The sequence below is a fragment of the Thalassophryne amazonica genome, chromosome 21, assembly GCF_902500255.1.
Source record: "Thalassophryne amazonica chromosome 21, fThaAma1.1, whole genome shotgun sequence".
Lineage (NCBI taxonomy): Eukaryota > Metazoa > Chordata > Actinopteri > Batrachoidiformes > Batrachoididae > Thalassophryne > Thalassophryne amazonica.
Window position 1 is genome coordinate 20,251,768 of NC_047123.1, and position 21,311 is coordinate 20,273,078.

General features: G+C 41.3%; 1 protein-coding gene across 4 annotated transcripts in view; it reads left to right on the plus strand.

The window, feature by feature from the left end:
* Nucleotides 1–236: 236 nt before the first annotated feature.
* Nucleotides 237–21,311, plus strand: part of mideasa (mitotic deacetylase associated SANT domain protein a) — a 32,515-nt gene continuing 11,440 nt past the window's right edge. Inside the window, exons 1-8 of one of the 4 annotated variants that reach the window (XM_034162036.1) lie at nucleotides 237–734; nucleotides 1,224–2,148; nucleotides 2,278–2,880; nucleotides 8,024–8,242; nucleotides 12,349–12,691; nucleotides 14,140–14,206; nucleotides 16,666–16,808; nucleotides 16,927–17,030. In XM_034162036.1, the coding sequence (XP_034017927.1) occupies nucleotides 1,423–2,148; nucleotides 2,278–2,880; nucleotides 8,024–8,242; nucleotides 12,349–12,691; nucleotides 14,140–14,206; nucleotides 16,666–16,808; nucleotides 16,927–17,030 (2,205 nt within the window). In that variant the 5' untranslated portion in view covers nucleotides 237–734; nucleotides 1,224–1,422. Of the gene's footprint in view, nucleotides 735–1,223; nucleotides 2,881–8,023; nucleotides 8,243–12,348; nucleotides 12,692–14,139; nucleotides 14,207–16,665; nucleotides 16,809–16,926; nucleotides 17,031–21,311 lie in introns of all 4 variants that reach the window. The other 3 variants (XM_034162034.1, XM_034162035.1, XM_034162037.1) reach the window with 3 other exon arrangements.

Below are 21,311 nucleotides of genomic sequence, written 5' to 3' on the forward strand. Positions count from 1 at the left end.
TACATAAATATCCTTATTAATACAATGCAAACATATAATTGTCTGCTAAACAATTAAACACGTCAAACTCAGTATGTCTTTAAAAACACGTCGTTGCATTGGCGTGTCGATTCGACCGCCCTCTTTTCGACCGGGACGTCCACGGATATTAAACAAACACATCCGGATACAGCCGCAGGAGCGGCCAGCCAATCAGAATGGACGTCAGTTGGTGCGTCGAGCTGTTTTTAGGGTGAGGCGGTGCCGTTCGGGTGGGGTGGTGGTGAGTGCAACTTTGTATTTGCGCACTTTCGTTGCGTTTTTAATACTCATTAAACCGGAACGATAATCTTAAACCCACAGCGCTCGATCGCATGATGTCAAAACGCGCAAAGAAAACGCCGCAATATGAGTTTTAAATCAGCACGGGTAGGTTTTCATACTTTTGCACGCGTGCATTGACGTTGCGAGGAAGTCATGTTTTGGCGGAGGCGCACGGTTTTTCGGGCACGACGTCTAACTTAAAAGTACAGCGTTAATGAGCTGTTCCAGTCTGTCCGGATATTTCGGAATATTCCGGTGGCTGGCTCGTAAACTCGCCTGTTCGCCATATTTGCGCGCAGCGAAACTCAAAAGAAAGTTGTCGAGAGACTTTCTGACGTTTGCTGTGCACAAAGCGACGGCGCGAGCTGCGTGTACTTTGATCGTCACTGCGTGAGAGCTAATCATGGAAAGCTATGATCACCTTTGCTGAGGTATGCATTGTCTTCACACACTTCCTTTTTTTTTTTTTTTTTTGGAAAATAACATCACACGGCTTCATTTCCTGTATTTCTTGTTATGTCAAAATCCAGTCATGTTTTGTGCAGGCGTCAACTACTTTTTTTTCTTGCATACTTTGCTAATCTAAGTCCTACCTGCATTATTATGAGAAAATCCTAAATGTGTTTGACCTTTATTGCATGCACACTATGGATGTAAATTGGTAAAGTTTTAGTACTTGATTGCAGCTTTCACTTTCTCTGTAGGCCTCAATTTCCTTGTTGCTGCAGCTGACTGAACTTTTTTTTAACTGTGTGTGTGTGTGTGTGTGTGTGTGTGTGTGTGTGTGTGTGTGTGTGTGTGTGTATATGTGTGTATATATATATATATATATATATATATATATATATATATATATGAGAGAGAGAGAGAGAGCTGTGTTCACATTCAAACAGATTGTAACCATTCCTTTTTCTTGCAAGGTCTGCAACACTAAAGAAGATGAGACAAAAGGACGTCAAGCCTCAGATTTGAATTTTAGGAGGCTTTTGCATGCTCCCCACTGTCTACGTTTTTCCTGTGGGATTTATATTTCTTACCTAATACCTCTATTTGCACAAGAAGTTGTCACGCAGAGGCAGCGATATTAGTTTTGCGCTTGACAGCTTGGACCTTCTGACGATGAGTGTTCCTCCTCAAGTGAATGCAGATAAGAGTGGCAAGCAAAGGGCTGCAGCCATGAAAGAGCCCATGCAGGCTTCAGTGGAGGGGTATTATGGTATGGGACCTCCAGCGCTGGAGTTGAGCCACAATGACAGCAGCTCTGGTGTGTACAACCAAGACAAGGGGCCCCAAGCTGTACCGCACTACCATCAGGCTGCTCAAGTAAAGTGGACGCACCCAGACTCCATGCAGGCCCCTAGTTGGACGCAGGAAGCTCCTTTGCCAGCCTGGGGGCAGAATTTTGGAGCTTATATGGGCGGAGTGAACGTCAGGGGTCAGGTGGCTTTCCACAAAGGAGTACATGAAGGTTTAGCATTGCCAATGGGTGGAGAAAATCAGCTAGCAGCACCTGTAGAGATGTACAGAGAGGCTGCACAGGCTCAAGGAAGGGGGCTGGAGTGGGAGCAGCACGCTGCGGCTGCAATGCATCAGGTTCAGGCCTACCAGCAAGGTCACAAAGGTGTAGATCTTCAGGGTCAGCCCCATGTTCCAGCTCACACGTTGGCGGGGTCAGTTCTGCAACCCTTCCACACAACATTTAAGTCCAACAAGCAGCAGTTGCCACCTGCGTACTACCCTATGTTTCACGGCAATAAGGGAATGGCCAACTTGGCCTATAGCGAGCAGCCGAAAACGCAACACCAGCTGCTACACCAGATGCAACAGCAGCAAATGCAGCAGCAGAAGCAACAGCAGCAGTTGCACCAACAGCACCACCTTCAGCTGCAGCAGCAGCAACAACAGCAGCATTTGCAACCGCAGCAGCAGCAGCACCAAATCCAGCAGCAGCAGCAGATCCAACAGCAGCAACTTCAGCAAATGCAGCAGCAGTATCACCAGCAGCAGCTGCAGGAGCGAAGACAACAAATTCAACAAATGCAGCAGCTGCAGCAGCAAACTGTACCTCAGCAGGATATGACGCAGCTACAGGTGCAGCCGAAACGGCAACAAACCCAGAACTTTATTCCCTATCATGCCCCCAAGCCTTGTCTAGTTGATGCTGCGTCCAAAAAGGTGGATGTTCAGCCTGCGGAGCAGCAGCAGGGAGCAGAGGTCAAACACTGTGATTCGTCAACTCTGCCTGATCCATGTCCTGAGATGGGTACTGCAAATCCTGTAGAGACTTCAGATGGGCTCAATGCTGCCCCTCGTCGATCACGGCGCCTTTCCCGAGATGGACAGTCCCCCCTGGCTCCCCCTTCGACAAGCATCTGGTCTCAGGCGCCCAAGGAGCTGCCAGTATCCCAGAATGGAGTAGCAGGTACACAGACCATCAGAGCCGGGGAAAGACAAGTGACAACTGGGGGCGTTATCCAGAGCACCCGCAGGAGGAGGCGGACGTCTAAGGAGATCAACTTGGAGACGTTGGCCCAGAAGGCGTCTGAAATGGAGTCCTTGCCTTCCAAAGTTGTAAAGGTTAAAAAAGAAACCTCACTTAATGTGTGTGTGTGTCAGATACATTTTCAATTAATATAGGAAGTAATAATAAACCTATGTACGCCACTAGTTGTCTGAAAAACATGTAGGTTTAAAAAAAAAAAGTTGCATAGATGTCAAAATTGAATTTTCAGGTCTGTAGAAAGCACAGTTTTGCGTCTGTTGCTTTAAATAGAAAGGAGCTGTTGCTAAAGGGGGAAGGGTGCAGGCAGTAGGTCAAACTGCAGTTTTGTAGTACTGATAGGGTTCTCGCCAGTGTAGTTGAGTATAGGGGCCCCTATGCTGTGATTTAACCACCATAGAGGGGCTTTTCAGTTTTTTGTTTCTTTTTCAAGGACATGTTGCACGTTATTTAACATCTCAGTTAGCAACACAAAGTGACACTCAAAATGCAGGAAGATAGTGTTTTTAAAAGGGTTATAAATTTTAAAATTTTGTTAGGGGATGCCCACGGACCCTCCTACAATACTCGTGCCTGCAGTAGTCGTTGCGCCGCTGTACCCTGCTAAGTTCCCCCCTATGCTGTGGAAAAAATCCTGTTGAGAACCCTGACTGAGCGACACACCTACGACATGGAATGCTCACCTTGGCTGTGTCACAATAAAAGTCTGCTTTAGTTTAGAATTGGAGGTTAGCTGTGGTTACCCGCTGTACTAGTCCAGGAAGTGGGTATATCATGTAGACTGTGAGACTGCGGCTAGATCCTTGTTTGTGCAAGAGCTCAGCAGTCCATCTCCCGCACAGCACACCCAAGAAATCAGAAATGGCTTTTTGTGACATGTCTCCGAAATCTAAAACGTTTTAGGCCTACGTTTTGGTTCTAAGATGGTAGCTTCTACACAAAGATACACAGAATTGTGGGACTTAGAGTGCATTTCTTATCAAACCCCAAACATTTTTAAAAGTATATGTTAGATGAATGCAATGTGACTGCTTTAATTTGTTTACTTGTCTTGCAAACGGTGTGTTAAATGCTTTTGGTGAAATTTGCTTGTACAAGATTGGAGGACAGTTGATGTCAGAATGAATTTTCTCATATTGCAAAGTTGGCCAGCGGTCATATAAAGAGGAAGAACTCTGTTTCTGTGCAGAACTTCCGTATGGTTTACAAAATCTCTTTAAGTCTGTTTGAGGCCATGTCAAATGTTAGTGGCAGTATATATTATACAATGTCATGTACCAGATACCGGCAGTTCCTCAAAAGTGGCTGTTATTGAAGATTGCAAAGGTTCCATTGAGGAAAATCTACTCGTTTTCTTGTTGTAAGAAAGGTGATACCCCCTAACCTAGTTAAGATTTTATAGTGTTTACATTGTGTGCGGCACACCCAGTGGAATTGGCTTCTCCACCGTAGCTTAGTAAAGGGATAAATGCTGAACCTATTCGGGCGCCAGTTTGGTCAGCAGTGGGGGGCGCTTGGTGTTGTAACTTTTGGGGGGGGGCTTTTCCTCTTTGTGTATGCAGATCTTGTGCACCACACACAATTTGAGCAGCTAGCTGCATGTCTGCACACCTCTACATTCCTCAGTCTTTTCCCAGTCATTCAGCAGGCTTAGGGAGGGGCCGAACTGTCAACCTGCACAGGGCCTTTATCCGACAGACACCAAACAGGTTTATTGCTGTTGTTCACAAACCAAAGCAACTCTTTATGCCCAACAGACAGGCTTTATGGGTGTTTAAGCGTCAAAATTGAATTCCAGTTTCTGGATTCTCCAACATCTATGGCATATAACAGACTTATTTAAATGGTACTGTAATGTTTTTAATGAAAACTACCTTGTCGAAGTGTAGTGTGTTGGAATTGACAGACAGGGTTGCATTATTTCAGGTTGTTTCAGGTTGTTCTGGCTACATGATTTGGATGGTTTAGATTTAATGTGGTGATGGCAGCATATACACCTTTTCAGCAAGGTAATATCAGTCAACTCTCTATTGGTAGCCTCGTTGACTTACCAATTTGTAGGCTTGGGTTTCATTTCCAGTCATATTTACCTGTGTTTTTAGCCTGGTACAAAGGAGGCTAATCTTATTTTAGTCGACAAAACTTCAGTGTCTTACCACAAAAAAATGGCACCTTTCATGTACCACCACTTGGTGGAACACTCAAGTGCACCCCTACGTTGCCTGTATTCTTTCAAAAGAGAGCTTCCTCTGCTTTTGGCCATGGTCGCTTCAGACGACTGTCATGATGTTTGTGACAGTTCTTACGAGCCACCAGGCGTGGCTGTTATGCTGAGCAACGTCGTGTGCACAAAAAGGCTTGATGGAAGCACAGAAGAAGAAACTGAAGTGAAACGGCTAGGGTAAGAGCTAAATATGTCATTCTGCAGTTTGTATGTGTTTGTAAATGTTAATAAAGCCAATTCATGAAACAAAAGCTACATAGTTCATGACAACCACTAACTTGGAAATAAACAAAACTGTCACGCATTAGAGCTGTTTCTTGGCTATGGCATGCACAAGGCCATTATGTCTGTGAAAACAGTCGGCAAAGGCGCCCAAGTTCAGTCCTCAAGATCTACCTTCCTGACACTCTTAGTTGTCTCCCTGTTCCAACACACCTGAATCCAGTGAAAGACTCGTTAGCAGGCTTTTAATGAGCCTTTCATTGGATTCAGGCGTGTTGGAACAGGGAGACGACTAAGAGTGTCAGGGAGGTAGATCTCAAGGACCGAACTTGGGCACCCCTGGGCTAAGGTAAGACAGCTAATCTACAAATTTAACCGTTGATGTGAAATGGTGATTAGACGGATAATGATGGGCGACTAACTGTAGTAGACTAAGAATGTTTAGTAGACTGAAAGATTAGACTGCTTTATGAAACCGTGTCCTCAGAGACACCCAAACCTGCGCATTTTTCATCTCAGTCTGGTCTGCCAAAAGCTGATTGGCTCATTCAGGTGTGCTCAGCCAATCGAGGCATCAGAAAAATGAACAAATGGAAGAGATGATAAATATGTGGATTACCAGGTCCCCCAATAACCAGTGTTGTAAAAAGTTGCCTTCAGGCACATATTAAAGTTGGTAGCCACGAACCCTCCTACAATTACCCCTAGATACTGTAGATGTGATGTCGGTGTCATGTAGGAGGGAGTGACTGAGGAATCTTGTATTGTGGACGTTATTAATTTGTAAATGATCTGCTTTGCAAGAAATCTTAGCGATCATGTCATTAAAAGAATAACTACACTGTCTGAACTTTTCAACTCCACACAAACTAAGCAATTGATTGACTGGCTGTGACACAATTAGGCCAAAGTTCATTGGATGCGTTACGTATCTTGGACTTAATTGATTAAAGAGAGAACTGAATGGCAAACAACTCAACATTCTTAGAGCAACATCAGAGCAGCCAAGGTACAAAGATCAAAGCAAAACCAATGCAGAGATTTGAGCATTGGTCTTTAGGTGTATTTTGATGCCAGTATCTTTGCAGAAGAATGAAGGTCCAAGTGTTTATGGTCCTGGTGCTTCCTGATTTACTGTATGGTTGTGAAACTTGGATGGTAACCTCTCTTTGGAGGATACTTAGATACAACTGGAAAGAACGTCTACTGAACTGTTCCTTAAGGAGACCCTGAGTGTTGTGTTGTAAAGGAACATCAGCTTCAACATTTTGGCCATGTGGTGTGTTTCTCTGCACATAATCCATCGAGTGTTGAGGAACCTAGTGGCTGGAGAAGGCCTGGGGGATACCCTCTTGGCATTGCATGCTGTCTGACTTGGCATTTAGCCTTGAGTTGACATTGTATCCAGGCAGCCATACCATATCACGCTCCCACATAGTCCCACCCTCAGTCTGTGAGACCTCTTCCACAGGAATTGGATGCAATGGACTGGTGGTGAGACGCGTGCATTTTTTTTTGTCAACAATAGATGGCGCTGTGGAACTAGTGATGCAATTTTTGTGCAGCAAGAGTTTCAGCAAACACTGAGTTTTTTTTTTTTTTTTTTTTTTTTAATCATGTGACAACTTGGTCATGTTGAGAACATAGGAGTTCTCCACTGATTGAGGCCCAACTATTGGGTTAAAAGCAAGATGGCACTCTCACCACTTAACAATCAACAGATATGCTTGAATGCAGGCTTTCTTTTTTGTGGATGGAGCTAAATGGCCTGGTTAATCGCTAAGCACTTTTTGGGAGAATGGGGGAAGAAAAAAAGAAATTCTGGTTTCTAAGACATAAACGGCTTCTGTTTCTTTAAATGGAGAGGAGCTACTATTATTGGCCATGCCATCAGGACAGGCGGCGTCTCTGTTTTGCTCCCACAGACCGTGGGTGTGTCTCTCAGCAGACTCGAGTCTAGATATGGACATCCGTTGCATATGTCACAGAAGTGGAAAACAACCTGTTTCAGGGCTAAATCCAGCAAAATAGTTTAACTTTGACAATGTTGAAAAATGAAACCCTTCACATGCAAAAAAAAAAAAATTAAATATATATATATATATAATGTGAATCTAATTTTGCATAATGTGCCCGTTTCAGCAAACTATTAGGGGTCACCATGTTGCATTTTAAACATAACCTATCTTCAGGTCTGTTTCTGTCCGTTATTTTAAATAAAGAAGATATTCTGGTTGCCACACCTCCTGTTCATTGGGAGGCGGAGCAGAAGCAATATGAGTTGCTGAAGAGTTCTGCCGCTTTCCTACACACTGGGAATATCACACCGAACACTTGGTGGGTGTGTCAGAGGAATTGGGTCAGATGTGGATTTGTGACATTTGTCACGGAAGTCAAAAACGAGCTGTTTGAGGCCAAAACTTTGCCCACAGGGCGAGAGTTGGTTGTGCATGCACAGTCAGACATGGGATTTTACTGGATGACGTTCAGTATCATCAGTCATATTGAGCTGTTCACACTGATGACGCAATAGGGCCCCTTTAATCATCCAGCTAATTTGTCACCTCAGAATATATTTGGAAGTGAATTAGCCACTAATTTGCTGTTTTTCTGTTTCGTGCAAAACAAATACAATACAGCCTGTGAGGACGATTCTGAAATTTTAGTGACACCTCTAAAACATTTGTGGGTGGATGAGCAGCATGCACGCTCACGCTACTTATTTATTTTCTTTGTCTCACACGTCTTCCCGTCTTTCTGTGTTTGTGCCTCAGCATGAGGACGGTGCTCCTGGCAAGATGGCCAGCATGGTGCCCCTTATTATCCCCGTGTCTGTGCCAGTGCACAGGAGCCACGCGGATCCCGCGAATGCCTGGACTCAGGGACGACTCTGTCAGGGCGAGCAGCCTGCAGTCCAGTCCGATCGAAAACCTTCTGTCATTGTGGCTCGGCGGCGATCGCTCCGAAACTCCATGAGCGAGAGTTTGACCCAGGTTAGTTGTGCATGGAGCTAATGTGTGCTAATTGTTTATTGTTGCACTCACTGATTGTTTAAATGGGGTATGTATGGACAGTTATGTCTATATATATTTGGACAGAGACAAATGTCTTGGTGTTTTTTATCAGCATGTTGGAGTTGAAATAAAATGATACGCAGTCTTACGGCAGACTGTCAGCATTCATCTGTGGGTAATGATGCCCAAATCAGGTGGAGTGTCGCATTTGTAGCAAAGGATCAAAAGAATGTGGACAGCAGTTTCACATCTGGCAGTAATAGGCATTTCCAGTGACCATATTGAATTCTGGTTAAGGTCTGATGTCCAGCTGGCTCCAAACAAGAGTTGGTCACCATAGAGGCCCATGTTAAAATATCCACCTTTACAGCAGAAATAACCATGTTTACAGCCTGGTATAAAAAGTAGTTTTGGTGTCGATAGCTAGTTTCTCTCCTCACGACAGCTTGATGTCTGAATTAACTCACTAGTTCTGTCTGAATTAGCTCACTAGTTCAAGACTTGGTCAGTTTGACTGATGGCTAGCATCCGCTAACAGGCTGATACCTCCTTTCTGAGCATTTTAATAGAAATGAGGTAGTGTGGCTTGCTGTGTCGTGAATTGTACTGACAGACCATTTAAGAAGTCTGTGTCTGGTACGTTTGGTAGGTGAAAGTTTAATTTGTATATTAGGACTAGTTGGATATCTAGCTGAGTAAAGTTAGCGCCAGTGATGGTGTCATAATTAGCTAAGGCTATTTCATTCATTGTTTTTAAAAGCCACCAGTTATTAAAACAAGCAGCCATCTGCAAAAAGATACATTTATTAAACACTCGACCCCATTGTAAGGCTTGTTAGCCTTCGCTAGCTTGGCCGCTTGGAAATAGATGGATGTGTTTAGGCTTTTTTCGTCCTTCCCAGATTACACCGGTCGTGCCTGCTCTCCACCCCTTTGTAAGTTTAATGCTTACACGGGAGGTAGCTGAAGATAGGCTTTTGGAGCCGCCCTGTTGGACTTTCATAAAACTCTGAAAAAAGTGGCGTCACCATTTGTCCATTTTATGTATAGTCGTTCTTTGCTGACATCACACTTCCACTTTGGTTTGGCTAACAGCATCCCAGTGTGTTTGGGGTACATAACAGCTTTACTTTCATGTGCTCTAGTGCTATTCGAGTGTGATCCAAGTACACCAAAGGGCATTTTAATGCCAGGTGTAAATGGGGCCGTTGATTGCCTCTTTTTTTTTTTTTTTTTTTTTTTTTTCCCCCCAGTGTCGTGTTGCATGTCCTCAATATTCTAATTTTTGAGATGAACCTGTAGCTTTCCTTTGCCTTGCTGTCATCTTTTCTGAAGTGATGTCGCACCTTTGAATGTTTTCTGTGGTCTATCATTCACACCGTTGGCAGGCTAGCGTGTATCTAAGCAATCAGATAAGTAAATGCAGCTTTTGTAGGCTTTCTTTGCAATAACTGTTTTCTCATGCTTCCTAATCCCTTGGAGTTCAGTTAAATCAGTCATTAAGAAATAGAAGTAGCACAGCACAACATGATGAACCTGTTTTTAAAGCAGGTTTTCCTGAAAAAACAGTGTCTGTGGTCAAGTTGACCAGCGAGGAAAGCCACCAAAACACTGCAAAGTAGCCACAAGCTTCAGTGTTCATGATTGGAGAGACTGTAATGTGCTTGCAATGTTTCTTCACCGGTCACAGCTTCATGGTAGGGTGGCATAGAGAAAGAGGTTGCTAAATCAATATAGGCTCGAGTCCGTAACTTTGTGTAAAGGGGTGGAGACGGGATAGGATGACAGGTGTTAGGAAAATACTGGCTTTGCGGATGTGGAGAGTACCACTTGTATTTAGTAGCTGTACAGTGACACAATTTGTGTAATTTATGTATACAAATGGAAATATGGGAGTGAGTGTGCATATCCCCCCACCGCCAGTTCAGAACCTGTATGGAACTGGACAAACTAAATAGGACAAGCCTTCAGACAAGTCGGAATGGATCTATAGACATTTCAAAGTCACTGAATATGTCTTGTACTTCATTTACAATCATTAAGAAATGCAAGAAAAACTTGCGCAATGCAGCATTTCTCCAGTCAGACATATGGAAGAAACCTATAACTCCTTAAGATTTACCTGGGTATCTTGGTGGCTTGCCTCCTTGCACAGTCGCTCATTTGGCCTGGACCTTGGTGTGATTACGGCATGCCCACGTGAATCGCACCAAGGGGGAGAAACAACTGGAGTAACTTTTTAAATGGATTAAAAAATGCAGGTGTGAAAACCAGGACTTTGAACCAGAATTGTTTCCCAACTGGTTCGTTCTGAACAGAAACGGTATTTTAGCATTTCTAGTTTTGGGTTCCACCCTAAAACTTACATTTCCGAATCTGTTAGGAAAAGAAAAAAAAAAAACCCGAACTGGTTAATAACATTCCATGTCAGCTGTGGGACACTGAAAACACAATATATGCCAGACCTGTATGTGGCGCTGTAACACTCCTATGAAAAACAGAGAAGACAATAGGGTACTGTAGCAGGTGGCAGAAGCAGCTAGAACTTTTCAAAATGGGACACTGAGTAAACTGAAGCCTTTTAAGAGAAAGAGGGTCCACGCTGATCACCTGAAATGGACTGACTGCGTATTTAAGAAAGTAGTGTGTTCATGTAGTTTTTAAAAGACACATGGCTGTGTTGCTCTCCACATCGGAGAAGCCTGCACAAACCCACTGCTGCCCATTGATTGGCTCAGCAGCAAAAGCTACAGTCCTCACTCGACCATAACAATAACACATAACCATAACAAGGCTGCGCTACATATGAATGTTATTAATACGGCTACGTGCGAATAGCCACTTCCTAAAACCATTCACACACTGAGTAAATATAAGGTCTTAATCTGACCTGTTACTTCCTTTTAGTCGGATTCATCATCACAGCCTGACAAGAAAATACTTTTAATTCCTTATCGTGGAAATTACTGAAGAAACGCAGTGTTTCTAAAGAAGTCCAGTCAGTGTTTGTCTGCTCCGGATGTGTTTCTCAGCCTGAACCAGAGAACTCTAGCGATTTGTTCTATCAACAAGAGAAAGTTATTTTAAAGTTGAAATATATTCCCATTAACCTTCAGCTATCTAAAGTATTGATCAGCTACAAATGCCATTTGATCCACCAAGACGAAAAAAAAAACTGCACGATAATGACCCGAAATAAATGCAGTGTTTTAAAAGAAGTGCATCGACGTTTGTCTGATCCAGGTGCATTCCTCACCGTGAAACATGACACGCTTTGTCCTGACGTCTTCTACCTTCATTCATTATTGGCTACCAACTCAGTGCATTACCGCCACCAACTGTTTGGTGTATAGCATTAATGGAATCACATAATCACCGGGTCATTGTAAATGAAAATCTTTTCAAGCATGAAAAAAATAACTGTTTTAACCAGTTACGATTATTTTAAATAAACTGTTCTGTTCCAGAACAAAAAAAAAAAGAAATACACAGTTTCTGGTTTTGTTTTCGTTTCGTGAACCGGATCAAAGAAAACACCCTTTAGTCCCCGTTAAAGGCAGAGTTTTGGTGAAAAGTGCAAATATTTGCACATTTTGTCAGTTGTGTATTTTTTTCGTGGCAGCTAACAATTGTTATAATGCTTATATTCTTACACTTTTTTCTGACATTTTTCTATGCAGTTTGCAGTGTAAACGGAACTAAAAGGCAAACTGAGCATTTCTGACTTTATTCACTTGTAGATCACGTAGGAGATCACGTTTCCGAAAAGTTCAGCTCAGTCATCCCTAACAATAGTACTTACAGTCGCTGTTGTGAGATGATACTGTCGTCTTTGTTAATCAAAGAAGGAAACTCAGTTGTCCTATTTTTTGTGGGGGGGTGTGTGTTAAGGCATCATTTTTCAACATCGGTTTCTCCATGGCAACAATTATGTAATCATGTTTGTATTTAGTTAAAGTTGAAGGATTTTTATTTAAATCTTAGTCTAAAGTAAGAGTGATGGCCTCTGTGCCAATCATGTGCCGCTATCAGGGAGGAGTGTGTTAACCCGCTGTGGTGACTGCCTCAATTCTTCTTCAATGCAGGACGGAGACAATGACCCGGGGTTGGACGAGGATGGAAAATCCAAATTAAAGCGCCGACCTCGACCCGAGCCCCTCATCATCCCTCCTCCCAAACCGACTACGTTCATCCCTCCATCCGTCTACTCCAGCATCACATCCTACCACAGCCACCTGCGCTCGCCAGTTCGGCTGCTGGACAACCCGCTCTCCCTGCCGCCGTACACACCTCCGCCCATTCTATCTCCTGTGCGGGAAGGCTCGGGACTCTATTTTTCTGCCTTTCTGTCCAACATCGCTGCAAGCACCCAAAGCGCCCCACTGCCACCAACACCCAAGTCCACAACACGCAGTCTCTTACGCTCCTGTGAGTGTCTGTTGTTTTTATGGCTAGCCTCGATGTACACCAGAAGCAACAACAAAAAACCCCTCATAATTCCAACTTTCTTTGTTCTTTTTTAAACCTAGGAACCTGGGGTGTATTTTTTGATTGGTTTTAGCTTTTGACTCTGGACTAAAAAACCTCAAATTGGTCCAGCATTTTGTTTGATCATTAACAGTGTTGAACGCTGATAGTGTTTTTATTTTCAACAACTAAATGTACTCTATCTATCTATCTATCTCTATATAAACTATCGTGACTGATGATAGTTTATTGTATTCAGTGGCCAGGAGACTCGTTTTACTAGTGTTTTGTATTCACCCCATACACTTTATGTAACAGTTTTTAACCCTTTAGCCTGTGATGGTTTAACTCATCAACCTAAACTATCTTATTAGCCCCGAGTGAAAGTTGAATCCAAACAATCAGTCAAATAATAGGCCTACAGTTAAAAAATGTTGGAATTCTCCTTTCAGATTTTAAATTCATTTAGTGTATCAGTATATGAGCCAAGAAAGTGAGTCGAATTTTACACAGCCCTAATACATAGTGGAGACTTTGTACTTGCACCATAGATACATGCGGGTCAGTCGATGAGTCTGTTTGTTGTTTTGGTACATAGATTTTATTTTTCCCTTCCTAACAGCCAGTCAAACATGATTTCTAACAGGGCACTGTAGTCTTGTTTGAACCCTGCGTTATATTGCGGGATTTGACCACTTAATGGGAAGCGCCGATCTCGTTGTGCAATATATACACAGCATAACTTCACACGAATTATGGTGTACTGTTTTGTTTTTCGGCTGCAATCACCGAAGCGGTCGTTAAGTGTTTGGTTTTTTTGTTCCCTCCCCCATTCCCAGTGGAGAAGGGAAGATGAGGCGAATGGGAGATGTGTTAGCCTACATAACTAACCAGAGTAGCTACGTTCTCTCACCTGCAAAACTGCCTTGACACGTTTGTGCTCCAGGTCATAAACAAACCGCAACACATCCACTTTCCCACCGCATCGTCACTTTTTCTTTGCATTTTCACTTTGTTTGCGTGTAATTTTCCCAATGCCGTGGTTTTTCCCCCGGAAGTAGAGAAATTACGTCATATGCATCATATTTTACCCCTTTAACACCCGCCCACAAACGTGACTGCGGTGCCCAATTAGAATGTGTGTAGGATGGCACATGAATATGCCAATTACGGCGCTACTTGGCATAATTAATTCCAACACTTAAAAATGGTAATTGTTACATGACCTAGAATGCAGGATCATTCTAGCCACATCCAACCCCCACAAAGGGGATTTCCCCCACGTTAGTCTTTACTCTAATTGGTAAGTGAAAATTAGTGTAATGTAGGTAGGTCTCTGTATGGTGTTGATTTTAGATGGTCTGTAAATCATGTCTAAAAGGGCCAATCGTGTGCTTTATATTTTCCAGCAAGTTCAGAAATCACACCGCCTGTCCTGCCTTTGATCGCTGATGCCACACCCGTTAGTCTTGAACCGTAAGTGACACCCAAACAGTTCCTATATACAAAGGTACTAAACGGGCACAAACTAATTCATCCCCTTCCCCATTATTCCTGATCTGGTTAATTTAATATTGAATATCTGCCAGTACGGCGTCCTGATCCGATACTTGTATTTTCCACGATATTGTACTTGTACAGGATACACTACAACCACATTAAAATCAGACTAATGTATATATGTTTGTTAGTTGAATAACTGCATTGCATTAAGTAAAAACTACAACCCTAATTCCAATCAAGTTGGGACATTGTGTAAAATGTAAATAAAAACAATACAATGATTTGCAAATCATCTTCAACATATATTCAATTGAATACACCACAAAGACAAGATATTCAATGTTCAAACTGATAAACTTTATTCTTTTTGTGCAAATATTGGCTATTTTGAAATGGATGCCTGCAACACTTCTCAAAGAACCTGGGACAGTGGTATGTTTACCACTGTGTTACATCACACAGTGATGGTAATGGATGGTTGATTATGGTTTTCTTCATATTTATATTATTGTTGTTACTTATTTTGTTGCTTGATATTCAAAATAAACATCTAACAAAACTCTAAGCGTTTGGAACTGAGGACACTAATTGTTGAAGCTTTGTAGGTGGAATTCTTTCCCATTCTTGCTTGATGTACGACTTCAGTTGTTCAACAGTCCGGGGTCTCCGTTGTTGTATTTTGTGCTTCATAATGCACCGCACATTTTTAATGGGTGACAGGTCTGGACTGCAGGCAGGCCAGTCTAGTACCCACACTCTTTTACTATGAAGCCACACTGTTGTAACACGTGCAGAATGAGGCTTGGCATATTGTGTTGCTGAAATAAGCAGGGATGTCCCTGAAAAAGACATTGCTTGGATGGCAACATGTGTTGCTCCAAAACCTGGATGTACCTTTCAGCATTGATGGTGCCATCACAGATGTATAAGTTGTCCATGCCATGGGCACTAACACACCCCCATACCATCACAGATGTTGGCTTTTGAACTTAGCGCTGGTAACAATCTGGATGGTCTTTTTTGTCTTTTGTCCAGAGGACACAACGTCCATGATTTCCAAAAACAATTTGAAATATGGACTCATCAGACCACAGCACACTTTTCCATTTTGTGTCTGTCCATTTCAAATGAGCTCGGGCCCAGAGAAGGTGGCGGCGTTTCTGGATGTTGTTGATGTATGGCTTTCACTTTGCATGGTAGAGTTTTAACTTGTAGATGTAGCGATGAACTGTGTTAACTGACAATGGTTTTATGAAGTGTTCCTCAGCCCACGTGGTAAGATCCTTTACACAAATATGTCAGTTTTTAGTGCAGTGCTGCCTGAAGCATCGAAGGTCACGGGCATTCATTGTTGGTTTTCGGCTTTGCCGCTTACGTGTAGAAAGTTCTCCAGATTCTCTGAATCTTCTGATTATATTATGGACTGTAGATGATGGAATCCCCAAATTCCTTGCAATTGAATGTTGAGAAACATTGTTCCTTAACTGTTGGACTATTTTTTTTTTTTTTCACGCAGTTGTTCACAAAGTGGTGATCCTCGCCCCATCTTTGCTTATGAATTGCTGAGCCTTTTGGGGATGCTCCTTTTATACTCAATCATGACACTCACCTGTTTCCAATTAGGTGTTCTTTGAGCATTCATCAACTTTCCAGTCTTTTGTTGCCCCTTCCAACTTTTTTGAAATGTGTTGCAGGCATCCATTTCAAAATGAGCAAATACTTGCACAAAAACAAAGTTTATCAGTTTGAACATTAAATATCTTGTCTTTGTGGTGTATTCAATTGAATATAGGTTGAAGAGGATTTGGAAATCATTGTATTGTTTTTATTTACATTTTAAGCAATGTCCCAACTTCATTGAAATTGGGGTTGTACCTTAGGTTTGTGCTGCTCCTGAATGTTTTTGTATTTATTTATTTATTTATTTTTGCAAAATAAAGTAAATCAATGGAATTTTTATTTTATGGCTTATCAGTTCCCCATAGTTCAGTGTTATAGTAGTAAATCTGGAACATGCGACATTGATTGAACAACACTGATGAAAGATGGGTGGGTATGTTTTAGTTGTTAAAAATACATTCATCGTCAATAATAATTATTATATATCAAAAAAGTTTTTAAAATTCTGCTGAGTTAGCTGTACGCTCAGATAGCGCGGCGGCTCCAGCTCTGTTGGCAGCGTGCTTATGAAATGAAGTGAGACGGATTGCAGACTGATCTCTGTAAGACTCTTATTTACTGTAATATATCTGATAGCGCTCAGTCAAAAGGTGCCTTGCTCTGACCCAGTACTAATCTCTGCAATGGAATCGGGACATCCCTAGCACAAACTATGATCTGATACCTGCTAGATAAATATTCACACACTTCGTTATTCGACCTTGTTACATTGACACTGAATATCTGGTTTCTTTTTCTTTTCACTTACCAAGGCGGATCAACATTGGGCAGCAGTACCAGGCAGACATTCCAGATTTACAAGATCCAGCTTCCACCCAGTTTGACAGTCACAAAGCTGACTTGGTGTGGCTTCCTGAGGATGACTCTACTCTCAAGCACAGCGAGCAAGGGAACAGTTAGTATCTCATGTTATGCACATTTAAACAAAAGCCTTTCTGACTCCATTTATCTCACATTGCATTATTTGTTGGTCTCACGTTTTCTTTCCATCCGTCCCTGTTTTCTCTGCCCAGTGGTGGATTTGATGAACATGGCGTGTTCCAGTGTGCTCAGTGGTGGCGGTACCAATCAGGAGCTGGTTTTGCACTGCTTACATGAATGTGGAGGTGATTTAATTGTGAGTACATCAACTCATTCAGCTTAACGCAGCAGAGTACATGGTTTTAATTGATGGGACATGTAATGTGTTTACCAAGAATATTCATCAAATCTCATGTGACAGAAGTCAAAAATTTATCAGTCAAATTTTCTTCAATTCAAATTCAACTTAATTTTCAATTTATATAGTTCATATAGCACCAAATCACAACAAAGCTGCCTCAAGGCGCTTCACACAAGTAAGGTCTAACCTTACCAACCCCTAGTGCAAGCACACAGGCAACAGTGATAAGGAAAAACTCCCTCTGATGATATTGAAGAAGAAACCTCAAGCAGACAAGACTTAAGGGGGGTGGCCCACTGCTTAGGCAATCTACCAAAAAGGTTTACAATACAGAACACAACAACAACTGATGAGAGTCCAGTCAAAAAAATAACTGAGTTATGCTTAACTTAGATTTGCAGAAAGACTGCCTCAGTGGTCTGGTGGACATGCCCATGCAGACAACCTTGAAAGTATATTGTCCAAACATATTAGGATTTGCCACTCAACTTTGTCTCAGAAAACTGCCCAGTCTATAAGGTGACAGGGGAAACCCTGAAGAATGTATGCTATGTCACTGTAAACATAACGGTAAATTTTATTGTCTGTTTAATTGTACTTTTGCAGGCACAGTGCACAATACATTTACTGTGCAAGATGGTGAAAAGCTAGTTTTCATCCGTAGCCCCTGGGTGAAGGCCATTAGTGATGCGGAGATAAAAGATGACAATCAGTTTTGGTAAATCAAAGTCTGACAAAACCCGGAGCATAACTGTATGACAATCACACCAACACAATCAATAGAAAACACTAGTTTCCAACTAGGCAGCACATCATCAGTAACCCCAACACCATTGAATATAAATACTTTACCAGTACATGAAATTGCCAAGTACATATGGTACAATACTACCTGCCTACACTACAACTGAAGAAAGACTTGAGTATCCTTCAACCATATTTTCAAACTTGATTTTAAATGTAAGACACGTATGGCTCTAGTTGATATTAGATGATTTAAAAAAAAAAAAAAAAAAAATCCACATCCCAGCTGGCCAAAAGGAAAACCAGTTTTGTCTATAACTTGATGACCGAAATGTAACGTAACGGTCCCCTCTAGTGGAAGTTGTTGTAAAATTTGAACCAGCTTTATGTTACGATACTGGATTGTGAATGATTTCATCCAACTGAACATTAGCTATAAACGTACGTTTTTTTTTTGTTTGTTTTTTTTATGTTGAAATAACATTAGGTTTATTTTTCTGTTGTTTTTGGGTTCCCCTACATCCTGGAAAACCTGGAAATTTAGAGTGTATTTTAGACTAATGCAAACTATGGAAACTACCTGGTAAATAATTAAAAAATGATCCTGGAAATAGTCTATATATATATATATATATATATATATATATATATATATATATATATATATATATATATATATATATATATATATAGCTGTTCACAGTCAACAACATGCCAGATGACACTATTGGACAATTGGCAGTGGTGGGTGGAGATATCACCTGTAATTAAGATGAGATATTTAATCATCAACCATACATTATTATAAAAGTAGGAACAAAAATGGGGTGCATCCTATTTATATAGACTGAAGTGGTTGCACAGAAGAAATCTCTCTTTGAGACCAGATTGTAATATAGATAAGTAATGTGACACCTCCATTGTGTGCGTGTTGAGTTCTGCTGCATGTTTTAATTAGATTCCATATGAATCTAAAATGATAAATGTTAAGCTTATTTATTTTTCTCATTTGAAGGTTAGACTGCTATCAGCAACCACCGTTAAATATTTTGCATGCTAAACAGCCTGCACCCCCTCCCCCTTTACAATTTCAGGAGGAGGGGAATAGTTTCTTTTGAAGTTTAAAAATAAAAAATAAAACCTAACAATTTGGGGCAAATTCAATGTTAGGTATAACTAAGGTATCCAATTTTCTATTTTCTCAATAACGTCTGTAAATAAAGATTCAGTTTGCTGTTTAGAAATGGCATGTATCTAAATGAGCCTGTTGACACATGGATATTAACTTCTGGACAAATGGCTGGTAACACATTTAGCAAATACTCAATAGGAAAGGACCTAAAACGGAACCTTGTGGGACTCCAATAGAGCAATGATTAGGTTTCTTCTTTAATTTTTATCCAGACACATTAGTCATTTAAATGACTAATACGTCTGGATAAAAAGACCAATAAAACTGAATGATCTAGACTAGTCTAGATCATTCAGTTTTTTGGTCCAATATTTGATAGTTTAGGTAACGGTGGTAGCCAAGTGTGCTTGTTTCCAGAGCAGACGGTTCCAAGTGCAAGACCACCCCTGCTTGCTCTCCGTGTAATATGGAGTTGCATCAAATAGAGCATCCAGCGTAAAACATGTCAAATCAATGTGCAAATCCATATTGGATCTTCTGTGGTGACCCCAGGAAGAGGGACAAGCCAAACTATAATCAAGTGTGCCAAATGCCATTTTCAAATCTGTAAATATGTTTCCTACTGCTGCTCCTTTAGCCACCACTTTTTCTATCACCTCAGATATTATTGCTATGCTAATTACTGTATGTGATAACTGGTCTATAGCTGGGTAAGTCAGACCGCTCTCATGCTTTAAAGATTAATGTGATAACTGTAGAGTTTACTGCGGAATTGGGGAAGTAAGGGTTGTGACATTCCTCTTTGAGCAGAAGTCCGCTCATTATGTCTGGTATCACTGAATTATTTAGTCCTTTTGCAATCTGTATTGCTTCCTGTTCAGAAACCTGGCTTGGCAAAAATCTGGTGGCGTGACATCAGTTTCTCTCCTTGCTAACAACATCTAAATATTGTACACAATATTTAAAAGCAAATTGCATTTTCAGCCTGGTAGGATATTATTAGCTCTCAGACTGTGATACTGGCAGCTGTAGAAATGGGTTCTTTCCTTGTGTGCATCTGTGGCCTTCACACCATGATTGCTCAATGCCAAAGCATTGCAGACACAAGATATTTGGGGTAGAAGTTCATGTCACAACACCCTGATACGAGTTTAGAGGCCAGTGGCCTTGACCTACTTTTTCTGTGTACATGTAAAAATAAGCAACCCTTGTGTACATCCTTGCATGCTTCCTTGGCCTTTGCCACATTACTACTTGAAAACAAATCATCGCACACCCAAGATATTTGGAATTTAAGTTTATCTCATCACCCACTCGCACGAGTTCAAAGGATGTAACCTTGAACTACTTTTTCGGCCCAAATCTGAGAGGACACGAATGTCAGTGAGTGCCTGAATACCTGTCCCTCTACTCAACGGGACCAATTCAATGGGAGTTACTGGTCCTTCAGGACAGATCTGTTGTTAATCTTAATTTCGTAATGCTTGTAACCTTTATTTTCCTTTCAAGGCAGGTTGTTGTTGTTGTTATCCTTCCACAGTAGCTGTTTAGTTCCTTTAGCTTGTTTAATAAGGCCAGTCTGTCATAGTATTCCAAGATTAATTTACTACTCTGTTGTGGTGGCCTATAAAGAGATGTGCATCAGTATGAAGACCAGATATCAATGCCATTTTAGTGGACAGTCCCTTCATCAAAATGCAAATATGTTTTGCCAATCAGGGTAGGTTTTCCTTTTTAATGTATTTTATGTTCTTTCTTGATATTTTTGTTCTTAATAACAGCAAGTGGCTCTGTGATATAGTAGTTAGACTACCAATGTATACAACCCTAATTCCAATGAAGTTGGAAGTTGTGTAAAATGTAAATAAAAACAGAATACAATGATTTGCAAATCCTCTTCAGCCTATATTCAATTGAATACACCACAAAGACAAGATATTTAATGTTCAAACTGATAAACTTTATTGTTTTTGTGCAAATATTTGCTTATTTTGAAATGGATGCCTGCAGCAGGTTCCAAAAAAGCTGGGACAGTGGTATGTTTACCACTGTGTTACATCACCTTTCCTTCTAACAACACTCAATAAGCATTTAGGAATTGAGGACACTAATTGTTGAAGCTTTGTATGTGGAATTCTTTCGCATTTTTGCTTGATGTACCACTTCAGTTGTTCACCATCCAGGGTCTCCGTTGTTGTATTTTGTGCTTCATAATGCAATCATGACACTCGCCTGTTTCAAACGAACCTGTTCACCTGTGGAATGTTCCACACAGGTGTTCCTTGAGCATTCATCAACTTTCCCAGTCTTTTGTTGCCACTGTCCCAGCTTTTTTGAAACGTGTTGCAGGCATCCATTTC